This window comes from Athene noctua, chromosome 2 (genome assembly GCF_965140245.1).
Source record: "Athene noctua chromosome 2, bAthNoc1.hap1.1, whole genome shotgun sequence".
Taxonomy (NCBI): Eukaryota; Metazoa; Chordata; class Aves; order Strigiformes; family Strigidae; genus Athene; species Athene noctua.
In genome coordinates, this window is record NC_134038.1 from 145,783,543 (window position 1) to 145,800,500 (window position 16,958).

Genomic DNA, 16,958 nt, shown 5'->3' on the forward strand with positions numbered 1-16,958 from the left:
TAATTTTTAAATTGTTCTGCATTTTCATCATCTTTCTGTTACTTGTTATGTATGTTTAACACTCAACTGGCAAAGAGGAAAGTCTACACGGCATATTCCAAAAGATTTAACTAGCATCAGGAAGGGCAGGTTAACATGATACAACTTCAGGTTTGCTTTCTCTCAAGTATCTAGACCACCTCCCTCCCTCTCTCCACCAGCAAACCCAGGTAAGGAACTTGCCCCCACCTCAGCTGATTCCTCATGTGCTTATATAGTCTCTTATTTAGGAGTAAGAGGAATCCTCTCCCAGGTCTGCTTAATAACAAAACAGAAGAACTGCCTCACTTCTTGCAACTGCTCTTCTCCAAGCAACTTGCCTCCGTTTTACTCCAAGATAATACTTCAAGTTTTCATGACAATACTGTAATACAACAGTGGTGGAAAAGACTTTAAGTTAGGATCACTAAATAGCGTATGATGAAAAACACTACTTCAGCCAACACAGAGCTCTCTGTTGATGCATGGAGGCAAAAGTCTGAATGACTGCATGCACTAGAACTCTGTATCAGCTGGTCTCAGATGCTGTTATTTTCCCCCAGATACCGAGCCATTCTTGTATCTTTGTATCATGGTACACAAAGACGAAGGGAATAAACACAAGACTGAAATGTTCATACACTACTACAACTACCTTCCCTAAAAAGTCAAAATACCCTAGAGCTAGCACAGATTGGACAGCTGCTTTCCAGTATCTCATAGGTAAAGATGCTCTGCTTAGGGGATGACCCCAGAATTCTAACTGCTCCCATAGAAACATTACATATCAAATTATCTGGTTACAAGAGGGAGAGGGGTGGTGTTCCTACTTTATCTTGGCTTCTTTTGATTTATAAGAAAATAACTTTTCAATGTTATCTTATAGCTCCTGTGGTTTTTGTCCTGACAAGAAAATACTGTTCCTTGCTCTCTCCTTGAAGATTCCTTCACAGATATAGAAATCTGGTGTGTGAGTTTTTGGTACCTCATTAAGGCAGACATTTGTCCAGTTTTTCATACACCTGTTCTTCTCACAACTGTTCAATGTCTTAAAGAAGGAACAGGAAGCCTCAGTCTAATCGTACACACTCATTCACTAAAAAAAGAGTAAAAGAAATCAGTACCTCCTCAAGAAACACAGCTTCCATTAAAGGAAGACTGCTTAATATCTCAATTGCAATTCTACCTCACAAATCAGGAAAAAACCCATGCAGTAGATTAAGGAATTTAATTCTCTTTTATGCCTTTTTTTCCTCTTTAAGAAATCATTTTTAATTACATCCAACAAAGGAAAATATAGATCCGATGTTTAGATCTGAGCCTTTCAAACATACTCTGTCTCAAGCAGCCTTTACACTAACTTTGTTAATGCCTTTTTTCTTACTTGGTGAAAAAACCCTCTAGACTTGCTTAGACGTGTATAGTGTAAAAACCACACAATTTAGCATTTTAACACAATAAAAAAATTAAAAGTAGCACTTTGTTTTCAGTGGCAAACTGCATTTATATGTAAATTGGAATTGCAATAACACACAGGCAGCATTTTAAAATAGCTTTATTAAATGAAACTCGATGTGTTGATAACACAGAAAAAGTTTAATGACACACACTTCAAAACATAAAAGGACTTAGTTCATAAAAACATTTGCATTCACACTGAAGTTTTAGAACTGGCAGGTCTGACCCTCACTTACCAGGGAGGAACCTTTCCCTGCTTTTCCCATCAACCTTTTGAGTACTCATTACTGAACAACCTGAAGAAAATGGAAAAAAAACATTTTGCTGAACAAAAATTACTAAGAGCTGATCTATCACGTTGCTTCTGAGGAACACTCTTCTCCTATGTTTATAAAAACAAAAAACATTTGATATGTTTAATCTTGACACCTCCATTGGTTGCTAGAACTTAAATTATACTTTAAATTTTAGTATTTATTTTCAAAGTTCTGTAAAAGTATTTTACATGCCTTGACTTAATATTCCCTTTTAATTTGGGATATCAGCATTAAGATACATTTTTCCAAAATACCTGAGTTTCACTACATGTACTTGAGAGGACACCACTAGGTCTCCAAACATACAATTTTCAAAACAGGCTTCACACAGTTATCCACATTTCAAACTACATATATTTTGCTCAGTGTGCTTTTGAAAACTTTCAAACCATTATATAGTACAGAACAGTATTTTTTTTTGTGGACGACTTGTAAGAGATTTACTATTTTAAATGAGGAAAATAACTTTTCTGTACCAGTTTTCATTTCCAAGTTCTTTCTCTATAATCTATAATATATATAAAACCCACTCCCAGGAATGGACTCACCGTCATCCATCAACTATGAATCACATACGCTGTTTTTAATTAATTTAAAAATAAACACGCATTTGAAGACTGCTTTTGTATGTAGACACACAAGACAACTTACATGCAAGGTAGAAATCTACTCGTAGAAAATCAAGTCTATGAAAATAAACTACTAAATTTAAACAATTTTTTTTCAAACCTAAACTGCCTACTTTAACTTACATGCTATTTTATTTGGAAAGGTTACTTTATCTGCCCAAATAAAGTAATTCCTTACTTATCCTTTAATACATTATGGGTAGCTTAGAAATTAAATGCATACACACACAGATCTAGACATAGAGAACATTAACAGAGGACACATGCTTGAATGTACACCATCCCCACCAAACACCTAAAGTAATCCCCCATGTATTTTCAAAAATCAATTCCCAGCCCCCCACCCTCACGATACACATTCCTTCCTACTAGACTTCATTTCAATTTAGTTCCCCACTTCTATGTACTCAGCATTCTTTCACCTAGAGTAGAACAAGTTTTCCTCCCAGCTCAGAATACATGGGGCATGTTATTAAGCTGCAAGACTGGTTCAATTGCGGTCAAAGAGGAAGCCCCGATCTTGTTCCATCACCAAGCCTCTACCTGATAGCATCTCTATCACTTCTTTGACCCTGTATTATTCAGCTCTCTAACAAGAAAAAGACTGGACCAGTAACAAAAGGACAACAGTACCTCACTGGATGGTGGTGTGGAGGGTAGAGGGTAAGAAGTAACAACCTTCTCTGAATCCCTCTTCACAACTGTTGTGTCTGACTCAACAAACTGAGCCACAAACATCTTCCTCTAGTGCTAGAATATTCTGGAGAGCTATCATATCTCTGCAATGTTCCTTCTTTCGGGGCATCCCAATCAGAAATTCAACAAGAGCAAGAGGGAATGCTGCTTCCCCTCAACTGTTGATATACTACATAGCTCAAAGACTACAAAATGCATTATGTTTAATAAAAGTAAATAGTAACATATTGGGGCACCTACTTCAGGTCTGATCTCTCTTCTACTGTTTAACAGTAAAAAAAAAAAAACCACCTCACCAGTTGTCTGGTCAACGTAATAGCAAAAGGAAAGATAGATGTTTATAAAAAGCAAGAGTGGAGCACTGAAACAAGACTTGGCAACAATGCAAGATGGTTTTTTCCTCCCCTCTACAGACACCACAATAGAGAAGAGGAAAGATAAGACATTAACTAACAGTATATGTAATGACTTTTTTCCTATTGCAACTGTGTTCTAGGCCTAGCTTCAGCCAGCGAAGAAACGGAATGCCTGATCTGGATAAAGAAATTGAAAAAACAGAAAGCTAATTCTGAGCTTTAACCTCGGTCTAGAGAGGCAACTAAAGAGGTCTAGAGAACTCAGGGGTAGGAACTCCAACCACTTACTTCTGCTTTTGAAACTAACAGAGTGGTAATAAACAGTAATAAAAAGAATAAAGAAGAAATATTTACACTTGGTTCACCTCTACAACAGTATGTTCATTTCTAAAAGGTGAAGATTTGATTAGGATTTGGTCATATTACTAGTCATATTTGCTTAACTGTTTGTACTTCAGGTAGGCAGAATCCTGTCAGCTTATAGAAATAGACTCATGATAAAGCCGTAACATACTACAATTCTTGAACACCGTCAAATCCCAACACTCCTCCTCCAAGTGCTATCCTGGCAGAAGGGAACTCCTGTCTTACTCCTGTCCAAAATCCCCTACTCCCAAATCATGGTAATGGTTGAAGCCGAGTATACAGCACTGGTGGGCAGATCCTCGGTGCAGGAGAGACACAGTTCAGATTTCAGATACAAAAAACCTACCCATAGTTAGAAATCACCTAGTGCAGGCCCATCAACAAGCATATCACTGGAAATTATCAGATATTACTCAAAAGAAAGCTTTGTTTTAATCCTCTTGAAACAAATTATTAAAAGGCAAGTCAAACTGAAAGCTATGCCTTTATTACAGTTTTGTTTAAGTGTTTTCAAGTGAAACGATAAAAGAAGGACAAGGTTGCTTTAACAGAAGGACAGGGGTGTGCTTTTTTTGTTGGGGGTTTTGTTTCATTTTGTCTTCTTTTAAGTCTACTGTCCTATCTTCTCTATTACATATATATTCTTTTTAATTTTTAAAAAAATTACATTAAAAGTTATTTTCAAGGTAAATTTTGAAACTGCTGAGAAGTGCTAATAGCTGAATTCAGATTATTCGAAAGGTTGCTATCTTTCACTTACCAATATACAGCTGCTGTATTTATTCAAACCAAGTATGAACCAGTATAAACCAAATATATACATTATTTCCATCTACTAATAATATATATTATTTCCATTCTACTCCATTCAAGGACCACGCAGATCTGATTATTTCATTATTTTAAAGAAAAATCACATTAACAGTACACATTCCCTTTAAGCTAGCATTTCCCTTTCACAAAGGGCAAGAAAATGGAAGCAGTGTTCAAAGTCTTAAATTATTATCTGGAGTCTCAGCTTTCATTTACCAGGGTCATGTAGCTCTTGGGATTGAGAAGAAAGCCTTGAAAACATGGACAGAAGTAACTGCTGAAGTATTGCTTCTTTGAAACACTCTTCCATAGCTCTGTGGGCATTACCATTGTATCAGAACCACCACACTTCACAGCATTGCTTGCACTTCACTACACTTTCACTACAAAAGGCACATTTATTAAAAAAAAAAAGTACTATTACTGTACTCTTATGAGAGTTAATTTTATGTAGTCCCTAAACACACAAAGGCTGAAGAGTTAGTACTTCTGTTCAAAGTTTTTCTAGCATAAGAAAATGCAATTATGTTTCACCAATGAAAACTCCTCTAGTTACAAATCCAGACTTTTGTAACTAACTCTTAATACAACTTCACACTTTTGTGGGTGACCCTTGGAAATCATCCACCAAAAGTCATTAATATCAATCAGTTGGTCAAAACTCCACCTTCTACCAACTATTAGAGTGGGGAGATGCAAGTTGATTCTAAAAAAATCAGCAACCAGACAAAAAAAAAGCGCTCCTCAAAAAAATAACTAGTACATTTGATAAAACAGAGATTATCTTGGTTCATTTTCAGTTATATAATGCTAAATGATTTTCCCAATAAACATTTTCAATTTATATACTCTCATGTGTCCCCATCACTGGTAATTGTGCCTACTTACCAGCTAACCCTTGCTAGTTATGTTTCTTTAAGTTCTGTTACAGGTAACTGAACATACAGATAACTTGCTGTTTGTTTCCACGAACATTTAATTCATCTTCCTTTTAAAAGTAAAAGTAGATAGATATCACCTGATGCTTGTATGTTGTGCTCATTACGAAATTCACTCTCATATTTCATGTGGGTAAATTCTCAACCACATGAAATACCCTTTTTCACAGTTGCATGTAATTCTTCCCTAGTTAGTTCAACTGATGAACAAGCATGCTGTTTAAATCACAAGCAAAGCTAAAGTTACACATACAACTGTTTTTACAAAAACCTGAGCACTGGGTATATAGGATTTGCTAGTTTGAAACACAAATTAACATGCCACTAAGTTTTTAATGTTTCCTCATCTTTAGAACTAGACCTACTTCTGCTACCCTCCAATTGTTTAACTCATGGTCTTATTAAGAAACCAATAACAATACAAAATACCTTACTCAGGAAGTAGGCATCCTAATGGTTCCAACACCAGTAAAAGGTCTAAAAAAAGTCAAGGTAGTTTCAAAACAACTTACAACCAAACAGCAAGTAGTTGCACATCCATCAGATATATGGTAAACAGATTAAAACCAGACGGCTGAAACTATTACTGTTGCTAGCTCTGTGTATCTCATCCTCCAGGCCAGCATATGATATCTACTCATGAACCACTGCCCGAACCAACGTTTTTCTCAGCCTGGCACACTAAACCAACGACTAGCCACTGCCTCGTCCATTTTGGTGCCACAACAATACTGCTCTTTTGTATGCCAGAGTTCTACAGCTGACACCGAACAGGTCTGGCTTTCAGAATTGGCTCAGAAGTCCTATCTTCAGCATTTAAAATGCATGTGATAGAAAGAAACAACATCCTACTGTCTTCTGAAAAAAATGCAACCAGTTTTAACTAAAATCTAATTATTTCCCCACAACTACTCAGAGTTGACAAAAACACTTTAATTTTTACTGGTTTTAGTAAAGGAAGTTTTGATTATTTCCAGTTGTAGGAAACTGTTGACTCACTATAATTTCATCCCCCTTACATTTAAGAACACATTAAAAATGCCTACTCAGTGATTTTCACACTTCATTCTGCAGCTTTCGACATGAGCTCAAAAACTTTCAATTACTTGACCCAACCTAGCCAGTAAAAATCTTAATTCTGAAGAGCTGTCTAAAGACCACAGTTGATAAAGATCACATAGTATTGCAGGAAGGAAAGAACATTTAGCTTCTCTACTTAGGCTGTTCCCATATCTAAACTGTCTAATTTCAAGTGGCACGCCCAGAAACTTGCTCATTTTTTATATACCTTTTCATGCTGCCAGCTTCTTAAAATGAAAGAGAATTACCAACATAAATGCAGTAATTAGAGCCACAGAAATAGCCCACCATCAAAATATGCACAATCTGTTAACCCCAATAATGCTATTCACATTCTTTTACAACAGCAGCTCAACGATGTAGAAAGACACAACAGAAGAACGTTTGCTATCATTCTCTTCAATGAGACTTATTAAAAGTTCCTAAACCCTGTAAAGCACATGCATCTGATTAAAGATGCAGCTACCTCACCATCTATCAATCAACATATACTGTCTATACTGTCTCTGCTTAAACATAAAAGAAGCTACCCTCTTTTGAACACTACACTGAGCAAGAGAAAGGCAAGGAAGTTACTGATTGGCTGAACCAAGACCCCTTCAGGTCATCTTTGCTCCTCCTTCCTCAGGTCTTACCAAAACCAGAGAGCATCCACTATTACTACAGAGGAGGAGAGCATCGCTCTGCACTGTGAGTCAGGACTGGTACTTTCAAAGGACTTTTAAAACGGCTCAAAATAATTCACCAGTTCTAGAGTCAGTTATCACCTGCACCCTCTCAAATTTGACTACTTCAGACCAATCCATGAGACGCAGTAAAAAGAAAAACCTTTTTGGTCCTGTTACAGAGTTGCAACTTTTGGAAGACAACGAAGTTTAAAGTCAAGATACAATACCAAGTAGACAGCTCCAGCCCCCTGAACGTCTCTGAAAGACTCCTCATTACCCATCCCTGAAATATAGGAATTTCAAAGTGTCTTTTCAGACAGTTGGGAAAGAAGCTGGGATCAACGCACTGCCCCTCTGGTAGCCCGCAAAGACTCTGCTCTAGCAGTAACTGCGATTTTTACAGGAGGACAGACAGCCTACATCTCACTTTAGAGGACAGTAACTTCAAAACAGCCCTACTGACCCACTCACTCTCCCCCAAGGCAGGAGGCTCCTTCCTATGTGCTCACAGACTAGCCTTTTCCCTACAGTCGCGAGCCCCCAGACGAGCCCCCCCCAGTCCCAATCCCAAACCCAGACTGTCTTCTCCCCCTACCTCCACTCCCTGCGTCCCGGACCCTCCACGCCAGCCGTCAGTTTCTTCCTCGTTTAAAAGTCAACCCGCGCTCCTTCCACACACGCACGGGACGCAAAAAGAAATAAAAAAAAAAAACAAAAACAAAAACAAAACCAAGCTAAACCCACAAACAACGAAACACAGCCCCACAACTTACCACCCAAGTCAGTCCCCCGCTGCCGCCGCCGCCGCCACCGCCGCCTCCTCCTCCAGACTTTGCCATTTTCTGCCCGTTTCTCCTCAGCCGAAGCGAGGGCGCAAGGAGGCAACGGAGAGGGCCGGCCCCGGCGCCGAGCCCCGCAGCGCGCCGCGGCGCGCCCGCCCTTCGCGCTTCGCCCCGGCCCCTCAGGCGCCGCGCGGGCCCGGGAGCCTCCGCAGCCCCTCGCCCGCCCTCACACACCCGCGCACGGAGGCACCCCGACACCGAGAGCTCCCCACCCGCCTCGGCCCGGCTTCTAGTTCATGCTGGGGAGAGCACCCGAGGAGAAGGAAAATAATCCGACAGGGTGGGCGAGGGCTCCCGCGGCCGCCCGCAGCCCCGCGAGGGCAGGAACGCGCCCGGCGGCGAAGGGCCGCGGAAGGAAGGGCGGGCAGCCAAGGAGCCGCGCCGCCCGCACAAAAGCGCCCTTCCGCCGCCCGCGCTCCAACTCGAGGCCGGGAGGCGGCGGGCGGGCCCAGCCGGGCCTGCGGCTCTTGCGAGTTTAAAGGGACTGCCGGTCCCTCTACCTCACAGCGACGGCGGCGGCGGCGGCAACAACAGCCGCCGCTATCGCCGCCGTAGCGCTGCTGCTGCTGCTGCTGCTGCTGCCGCCGCCTCCTCCTCCTCCTCCTCCCCCCACTCCTCCGCCTCCTCCTCCTCTTCCTCTTCTTCTCCTCCTCCCCCTCCCAGCCACAAAGGCCCGGAAAATAGATTAATAATAAAATCTCCCCGCTCGTCCCCTCCCCCGCCCGCGCCTTTCCTTCCCTCCCCGCGCGCGCGCGCGCACCCGCGCAGCTCCCGCCCTCCCTTCGCTCCCGTTCACACGCGCACGCGCCGCCCGCCGACACCCGGCGCTGGCCCGGCCCCCTCCTTTCCCTCCTCTTTCCGCCCCGTCCCGGTGCCCGGGGCCGCTCCTCCGCCTCCTCCCCCGCCCCGCCCCGCCCCGCCCCGCCCTGCCCTGAACCGCTATCGCCGGGACCCCGCGCTCAGACAATAAGTGCCGCTGCCCCCCTCCGGCATCCGCGCCGCAGCCGCCTCCGAACGCAGCGGGCCCGGGCGGCCCTCTCCCTCCTGCGGCCCTCTCGCTCCTCCGGCCCGCCCCCGCGCCCTGGCCCCGAGAGCACCCGCCAATCAGGCGCCGGAGGCGGGCGGGCTGCGAGCGGCGCCGGCCAATCCGAGAAGGGGAAGGAGCGGCGGCGGCCGCGCGAGACGTCACTGCGGGTGGCAACAGGGAGAGAGCCGTGTCACCGCGGGGGGGCGCTGCTGCGCGCCGCGGGGGGGGGAGCGAGGGGCGGCGTCACGGCAGCGGCAGGGCGGGGCGGCGGGGCAGGGACTGCGCCCTCCCGTTTTGGAGGCCTGCCTCCCCCCCGCTTTGTTTTCTGAGGGGGGAGCGCTCAGCGTTGGCGGGGCACGGCTGCCGCCCTCGCCCGCTCCGTAAGGCGGCTGCTGCCGCTCGCGGGCGGCGGAGAGGCGTTTGGCGACACGGTGGGCAGCTGCCCGCTCTCCCCCAGCTCCATGACTGATCCCCGCCGCCGCCACCGCTGAGCCCCGAGGCAGCCGGGGCAGGATTAACGCCCTGACGCTCCAGGCAGGAGAGTTTATAAACCACTGCCCTCTCCTGGACCGTGGTATTGGGCCCGAGGAGCTCTTCGCCGCAGAGATCTCCCAGAACTTTGTTCTGCTACTGTTATGAATGTTTTTGAACATCACCCTGTTAAGCCTCCTTCCGTCAGTGGTACGTTGCCTTAGTATAGGGTCATATAATAAAACACCCCGTTCTGTACGCAGTACACAGGCCTGTTCTAAAATCTTTGCCATTTTAAAAAAAGAGATCCTGTGGTGTCACTTAGCACCTACTAAGGGGGTGTCTAGATGAAGCCTAAAATTCATGTTATTTTAGGTATAAGCATGAAAAATATTTACCATTGAAGATACTTCCCACCAAAAGTAAAATATGTATGACCATAAATATTTGACAGCTTAAAAAAAATGTTTCATAACATGCAGCTTCTCAATTATTAATCTTCATTTTGCTGCGTGAAATGTAAAAGAGCTACCTAGTCCAGCCTGTTCCAGTCCTTGAATTATTCCCACTGTAAAGTCACAAAAGGAGGGATTAGTAGGAGCACTGCATCTGAGCTAGGAGACAAATTGGTATCTGAAGAGAATAATTTCAACTGAATAGTAATAATTTAAAGGTTCTCTGCTTTTGCAAAATGCTTACCCTAAGAAGTAAAGGGATTGGAAATGGAGCAGCTGCCTTTGAGGAGTCAGTTGTAATGTTCAATTATGCCTCAGGGGAAGGATCAGAAGAATTTCTAGTAAATATTGCTTATTTAGCATAATTTTACTCTGGCAGTTTCTAAGGAACCTATTAAACAGGGACAGTAAGTTATCTCCTCCAGCCCAGTTTTATTGCAGCCACATGTACCTCTGAGCTGTAGGCTGTGTTTTCTTCTACTTTGGGCAAGATAAGAAAGAGAGTTTCTCACAGAACAAAAATAAGGTAACACTTGCTGGGCTCTGCCTAGCGCTTGAGAGTTTTGGACTTACCAATTAGAATGGGGATTTTTTCCCATCTCTCAAATTTATATGTAGGACCTGTTAAAATGAACCACGTATAGTGAACCAGGACTGATGCAATGAATATGGGGAGGACCAGAGAAAACAGCATGAGTGCCTCTGTTCAAAGCTTTTTGCCTTGGTGGAGAAAGATTTATGTGTACAGCAGAAATAGAACAAGTTACAAACGTTGGTGTGCTACGTTGTCATTAGCTCCAGCTGTTGTAAATAGGCTGTTCTTAGTGTGGGAAGTGTGCCTTTTGCAATCATTTATCCAGAGCCAAGTAGTAGATAGAGATCTAGCTCAAAGACAACCAATTCTATATACATTAGAGAAAGACAGAGGGAGTTTCTTTCTTCTTGGCAGTTGCTGATCTTTGAATATGCATGGTCAGACATGTTCAGCATGTGTGTCATGCTGGAGTAAGTATAGGGGGAAAGGACGTTCCTCCAAGCATTTTCTTTAGTCTTCTTTGAAATTACTTGGTCCAAGTTGCTTTTCATTTAATTCTCATCATATACTATGCTACCTGCACAGCATGTTACTGGCTTATTGTTTATATTGGTTTTATCCTTAATACTTATCTGTGGATGTTGAGTGGTCACATTCCTAGCTATGTAGGATTGCGTGACGAGACTACAAGCAGCTGCCTCCATTGAGTTCAGAGGTGGAGAAGTGAAACGAGATTGTTCATCACATTTCAAGTGATCCCTGCTAAAACAAACGTAGAATTAGATTTAAGCATGAAACAAATTTAAGCACCGTAACATTTTGATAGGAGTGGGATTTCTTTGCTGGATGCCACCTGCCCCAGTCATGCACTACCAGTTTATGTCAAATACTTTACACTTACGGTGTGACACTTTAAATGAATAATCCCCTTGAGACAATATACACAAAATTCCCATTTTAATTCACTGGAGACTTACTTGTTCTCATAGTTGGAGACCATAATATAAAAAGAAGTACCTTACAGATTTTCAGAACAATTGCCTACTTAAAACAGTTTCACTACTGTTTTTAGTAAGCAAAATATTTATTGTAACCTTGCTTTGTGTTTAATTATTTTAGCAGTAAGACAGCTGTATGTATGACCTTTAAATATTTCAATACTTAGTATGTACAAACTTCCCATTTACTGCAAGTTACTTGCTGCTTCTATTCTAGTCTGCTTGCTGTTTAATATAACCTTTTCTTTCTCTGTGGCTTTTCTGGAATCAGAAAGGAATTAAAAGGGCATAAATCTTGCCTATACATGAAACTATGTCCATTTATCTACTCCAAGAACACACTCAGGTACCACCATTTACCTAAATGAGTGATCACAGATCCCAGTTTACTGCAAACTACACAGGAAAAAGTGGTCAAAAATATTTATGAAACTAAGTTGATACCCATTACAGTATAACATTCCACATTGTATATAGTTGTAATAAGGTATAAGCAAACACTGCATATTTTAATATCAAATATTTACATTTGCAAAGACGTAATTTCCATACTCTACTGCATTTTAACATTTTATCATAATTCATTAACATAATTATGAAATAACTGATCAAATTATTGAGTAGAATTTTGGTAGTACAATATGACAGTTGTACAGCCTTGTTTGTAAATGAAATTCAAGCCATGGCTCTAAGGCATTTAAGAAAAATCAACCCATTGCTGGATCGTCTAACGATATAAATTTAGCCAGGTCATGCATATTTACACAACTGTATTTCAAACAGCTTTGCTGAACCAGCAAGAGCACATGCTAGTGGTTTTCTGTGAGTGTACACTGTCAATGCACTGCCTGACACCCTCAACTGAACTGTGTCCAGGATTTACCCACCTGCCTGGTGTATCCTGAGCATGTCTGTCGGTAGCTGTTCCTGGGGTCAGACCTTTCCACACACACCCAGTCTCTTGACAAACACTAGGTCATTTCTGTCTTAATCCTTCAAGAACAACGTGTTAATTTGTGACAGTTTGGCATAGGGTTTGGACTGGTTAAACCCTGTTTACCCTTCAATTACTCATCCGTAACTAACCTGTTACTTGCTGTGCCTGTTGCCAAGGTGCGGAGAACTTTCCAGCGGGGCAGGCTGTGAGCGTGGCTGATGGGGTATTGCTGGGGAAGAGGTCCAGCAGAAGCCCGAGGGTTAGCTGTGGGGACCCCAGGGCCCTGCTCCTGGACTGCCCACTGCATGGCTGGGACCACTGTAAGGACCCATCTAACTTTCTTCTGGAGTGTGCCATTTCCCCCACTGCAGGAGAGGCAGGTTGTGTTACTGACCTTCACACTGGCTCGCTTGGCCTCTCTCCTGGACTGCACTCTCTCCTGCAGAACAGGGAAGTTCTGTCACTTGTTAATATTAAATATCTGTGACTAGAAGTGCTTTAGTATCCAAGCCGATCTAGTCTCCTCGCTGTCAATTCAGTCTTAAACTGTGACACACTTTTGCTGAGCAGCCTAAACAGAGTTGTTGCTAAGGCAGGAGCTGATCATGGAAATGAAATACATTTGTATTGAAATTTCTTGTCTAGGTGAAAGCTTCCTTGTGCAGCAACCACATACCACAAGAGAAGGTGTACAGAGAGATGAAGCAAAGGAAGTTGAGCTGGCTCTGCTGGGAGGAATTCTCAATATGAGCAAAATGAACATCCATGCTACTACCATTTGAGTACTTTAAAAGAGTTGGTGGCAGTGGAAGAGCTGCAAATGCTCGGGGGCAAAGACAACAGAAAGAAACATAGAGTAGGGAAGGCAACGTTTTTGGAGATCTGTGCTGAACACACATGACATAGAAACGGCCATCAGCAGGGTTATACTGAGCGGAGAGGCAGATTGTTGCAATCGTTTGGAGGCTTGGAATCACCAACTGCATTATGGCATTGTTAATTAGTGTGGAGAATTCAAACACCCAGCAAAGTTTTGAACATGCCATGCCATTCAGAAAGTCCCTGCATTCCTTGATCACAGTGAAACACGCTAGGCTTTCCTCATTTGGGTAGCTTTTCTGTCTCCCTTTCTTCTTGTCCTATTCCAGCTCCTCTGAAAAGGAGTGCTCTCTTTTCCAAATGAGATTATCTTTTTGGCTAAGACATGTAATTTTGTTTCTAGGAGTTTGCTCAGGACTCTTTGGGCAAGAAAATGAGAGTGGTGACTCATTTTTACCCAGCAAGGCTCTTCTTGTTCATTGAAGGTCCCCATTACCAGTGTACTTCTCCAGCCTTCCAGACAGAAATCCATGATGGATCTAGAGTGAGACTGCTTCCTAATAACAGAAAGTCATGTCTGCTCATTCCTGGGATGATGAGAAGGTGAAGGAGTAGTTACTATACAAGGCATGTGTGGACATGTTGAATCTGTGGGGAAAAGTGATGACTGATGCAGCCAACAGAGAAGCCCACTATTCTGGGAAATGTCTAAAGAGAGGTACTTCGCTCTCTTGAGCTAAAATTCAATCACTTCTGATACATTATCTCTGTTTTGATATATGGTTAGGAATTAACAGAGGGAAATAAAGGGCAAGCTTTCCTGCATAGCTTCACTTTACCACCAGTTTTGACTGGAATTGATGACGACTAGGTCAGGATGTGCATTTGCATTTCCTTTCTCAAAATTGAATTGTGTGGTTCTTGTGGTAATCCAAGAAAAGAAAAGTCTCAGGGAAGTCCCAAGAGAGGCAGATGGTACAGCCTTCACTTAGAGCCACTGAGGCAGAGCATGTCATTAAGATGTGGCCAGTGCACCCACATAGCTTATGCTGAGGTCAAAGGGAAAAAGAGAAAGAAGCCACACGTTTCAGAATATTTGGATAACTGAAGATCTGAGACAAAGATCAACAAAAAGAGTGTCCTGTGAACATCCAACTGAAAGAAGTCTGGGATAGGCAGACGTGAGGACATCAATGAACCATACATCTGAGCACAGAAAGCGGTGAAGACAAAAAGAAGGAACTACCAAAAATAAAAGTCTGGGCTAACTGTGAAGGGTCCAGTCAGACACCAAACAGCAGAACCACAGGCAGTCAGACAGCTTGAAGCTACCTATCCAACAAATTAATGAACAACCCTTTTGAGCAAATTTGTGCTGGCAGCTTGAGTTTATACTGGCTCAGTGCTTTTAATCACTAGACCATGATATTTTTTATTTGGTACTAGATGCCCTAAAATTTGAATTACTGTTTTATAGCCCACAGCATAGCGAATGTGCTTATTGTGTGCTTCTGACAATTACAGAGCAGTTTAGAAGAGAAAGTTTACACAATAATATTGTATTAGTGAATATTCTTTTCTAGCTGACTTAAGCTGTTTATCTTTCCAGTAACCTGTTTACAAAAAGTTCAATTTGCTCAAATATATTGCTTCAGATTACCTATGTCAGTAGACAATTCTTAGGCTTTTGAGAATCAATTTTTCAGAAGACTTTGAAAAAGTAGTTACAAAAATTAGATGAATACTTGAATTAAAAAAAAACAATTTTAAAAAAGGAAAGAGAGCTGTACAACTGAATGGGTAAAATGTATACAAGCCTAAGCCACCTACTTAGTCTTAAACATAAGCATAAGCTGAATTTACAACTCCCTAACAAGTACTTGTTTCAGATCAGCTATCCAACAATTTCCTAAGTGGCCTATTGTAACAGAGCTCAGCAGCAGCAGTTCCTGTTTATTTCAATAGGAGTCATGTAATTCAACAGCTTGGATGATTAGACAAGCAGTGTTTAAAACTGGTCACTGTTAGCTGCTTCATGCACTTTATTTTCATTAGATATTAACCAAACATGATCAGAAATGCATTAAAAATCTTTTGTTATCCCTTTAGATCCTTTAACATATTGGTATTTCTGGGTCTTGAATGTTTCTCTCCAAGGTTATCACGCAGCTGTCCTCTGCTATTTTTCTCAACAGAGGTGTTTCTGCTTAACATTTTATTCTTGCTGTGTTTATTAGGAGCACAGGTAAATAAAGTACCAAATGCAAGAACTAAATATGTTTTTATGTTTAGGTTACGGTTTCTTGTTCTATTTTTACCCAACTAACAATGCTTCTCTTTCTACTACCTACCTTATATTGCTCCCATTTACCTGTGTAGATTCTTCATCCTCCTTAGTGCACTCCTGTTTTTCTTAAAAGAAGTAAGAACATGTTACCTCAGTCTTTAGTTGAAGTAAAAACATGCAGATCAGTGGTTCTTATATGCATCTTGCTCATTATGCTGTAGCCACCGTTGGTAGAGGTAGCAGAAGTTGCAGTAGCAACAGCTTTCAGTATTGGCCAGGACAACGTGTTTGACTACTCAGGAGTTATTAGGCAGCACTTTGCTATGGCATGTGTATTAGAATTTGGGAATCTCAGTCTAGGTCATCTTCAGTCCAGCACGGCTTCCAAGAGCATCTCTCCTTTTCTGAGCACCTTGGAAAGCTGAATCCTGATCACAGCATTTCTTTCTTAGATTTAGGATTCCTGGCTGTCACCTGTGAGGAAGGAAAACAATCTTCTGAATTACTTTGAATCTATGTGCTTTAATACTTAGTGAATTCTTTTTAATGTCCTAGAAGAAAGTTTTTCATCTGCATGATGTGTTAAAAGTAAGTTGATTTAATCCATGTATAGCTGTGGGGTTTTTTTAACTTAAAGAATACAGAAGCAGTAGTCCTCCTTATTTTATACATTTCTTTTTGAAATCTGTGCATTTAACTTGTAGTACAGTAAAAAAAATGTTCTTCATCAATGCAGTTCTTTTAGAATATTTCTGCATTTCTTGCAAACTACAAAGCAAAGAACCTTAAAAAAAAAGGTACCATATGTTTTATCTTACTGACAGACGTAAATTTGAAAAGCCAGCATATCTAATTTTTGCAACAAATCCATTAACTGTTATACAATGATTATACCTCAGATTCTTTTAAAACTAATTTTGCAAAGAACAACTTAGTGATACGCTGTGTTCTTATATAACAGCTAGAAAGAATACATTTTCTTGTATGGTGTCTCATAGTACACTCATGCCAAAGTTGTTACTGAACTGTTGTAATAACAATTCACCTTCTCTTTAGTTGTTTTTTACTGAGCTTTCTTATTCCACATAAGCTCTTCTGCTGGAAGGTTTTATACCAGAAAGCCTTTGAAGAATAGGAGTAGCTCTTTAAATTTATCTGGAAGTAGTGTGGTTTCTTTTACCATAGCTGTTACTGCTGATCACATTCTTTTATCTCCAGGTAGAAAGTGCAATGAATTTTTCAGGTTTT

At 41.7% G+C, this 16,958-nt stretch overlaps 1 protein-coding gene across 2 annotated transcripts in view; it reads right to left on the reverse strand.

The window, feature by feature from the left end:
• The window catches only part of TOP2B (DNA topoisomerase II beta), a 65,246-nt gene extending 56,464 nt beyond the window's left edge, over nt 1-8,782 (reverse strand). For both annotated transcript variants that reach the window (XM_074900545.1, XM_074900544.1), the window contains exon 1: nt 8,113-8,782. In XM_074900545.1, coding sequence (XP_074756646.1) covers nt 8,113-8,178 — 66 coding nt within the window. In that variant the 5' untranslated portion in view covers nt 8,179-8,782. The remainder of the gene's footprint in view (nt 1-8,112) is intronic.
• Nucleotides 8,783-16,958: the final 8,176 nt, after the last annotated feature.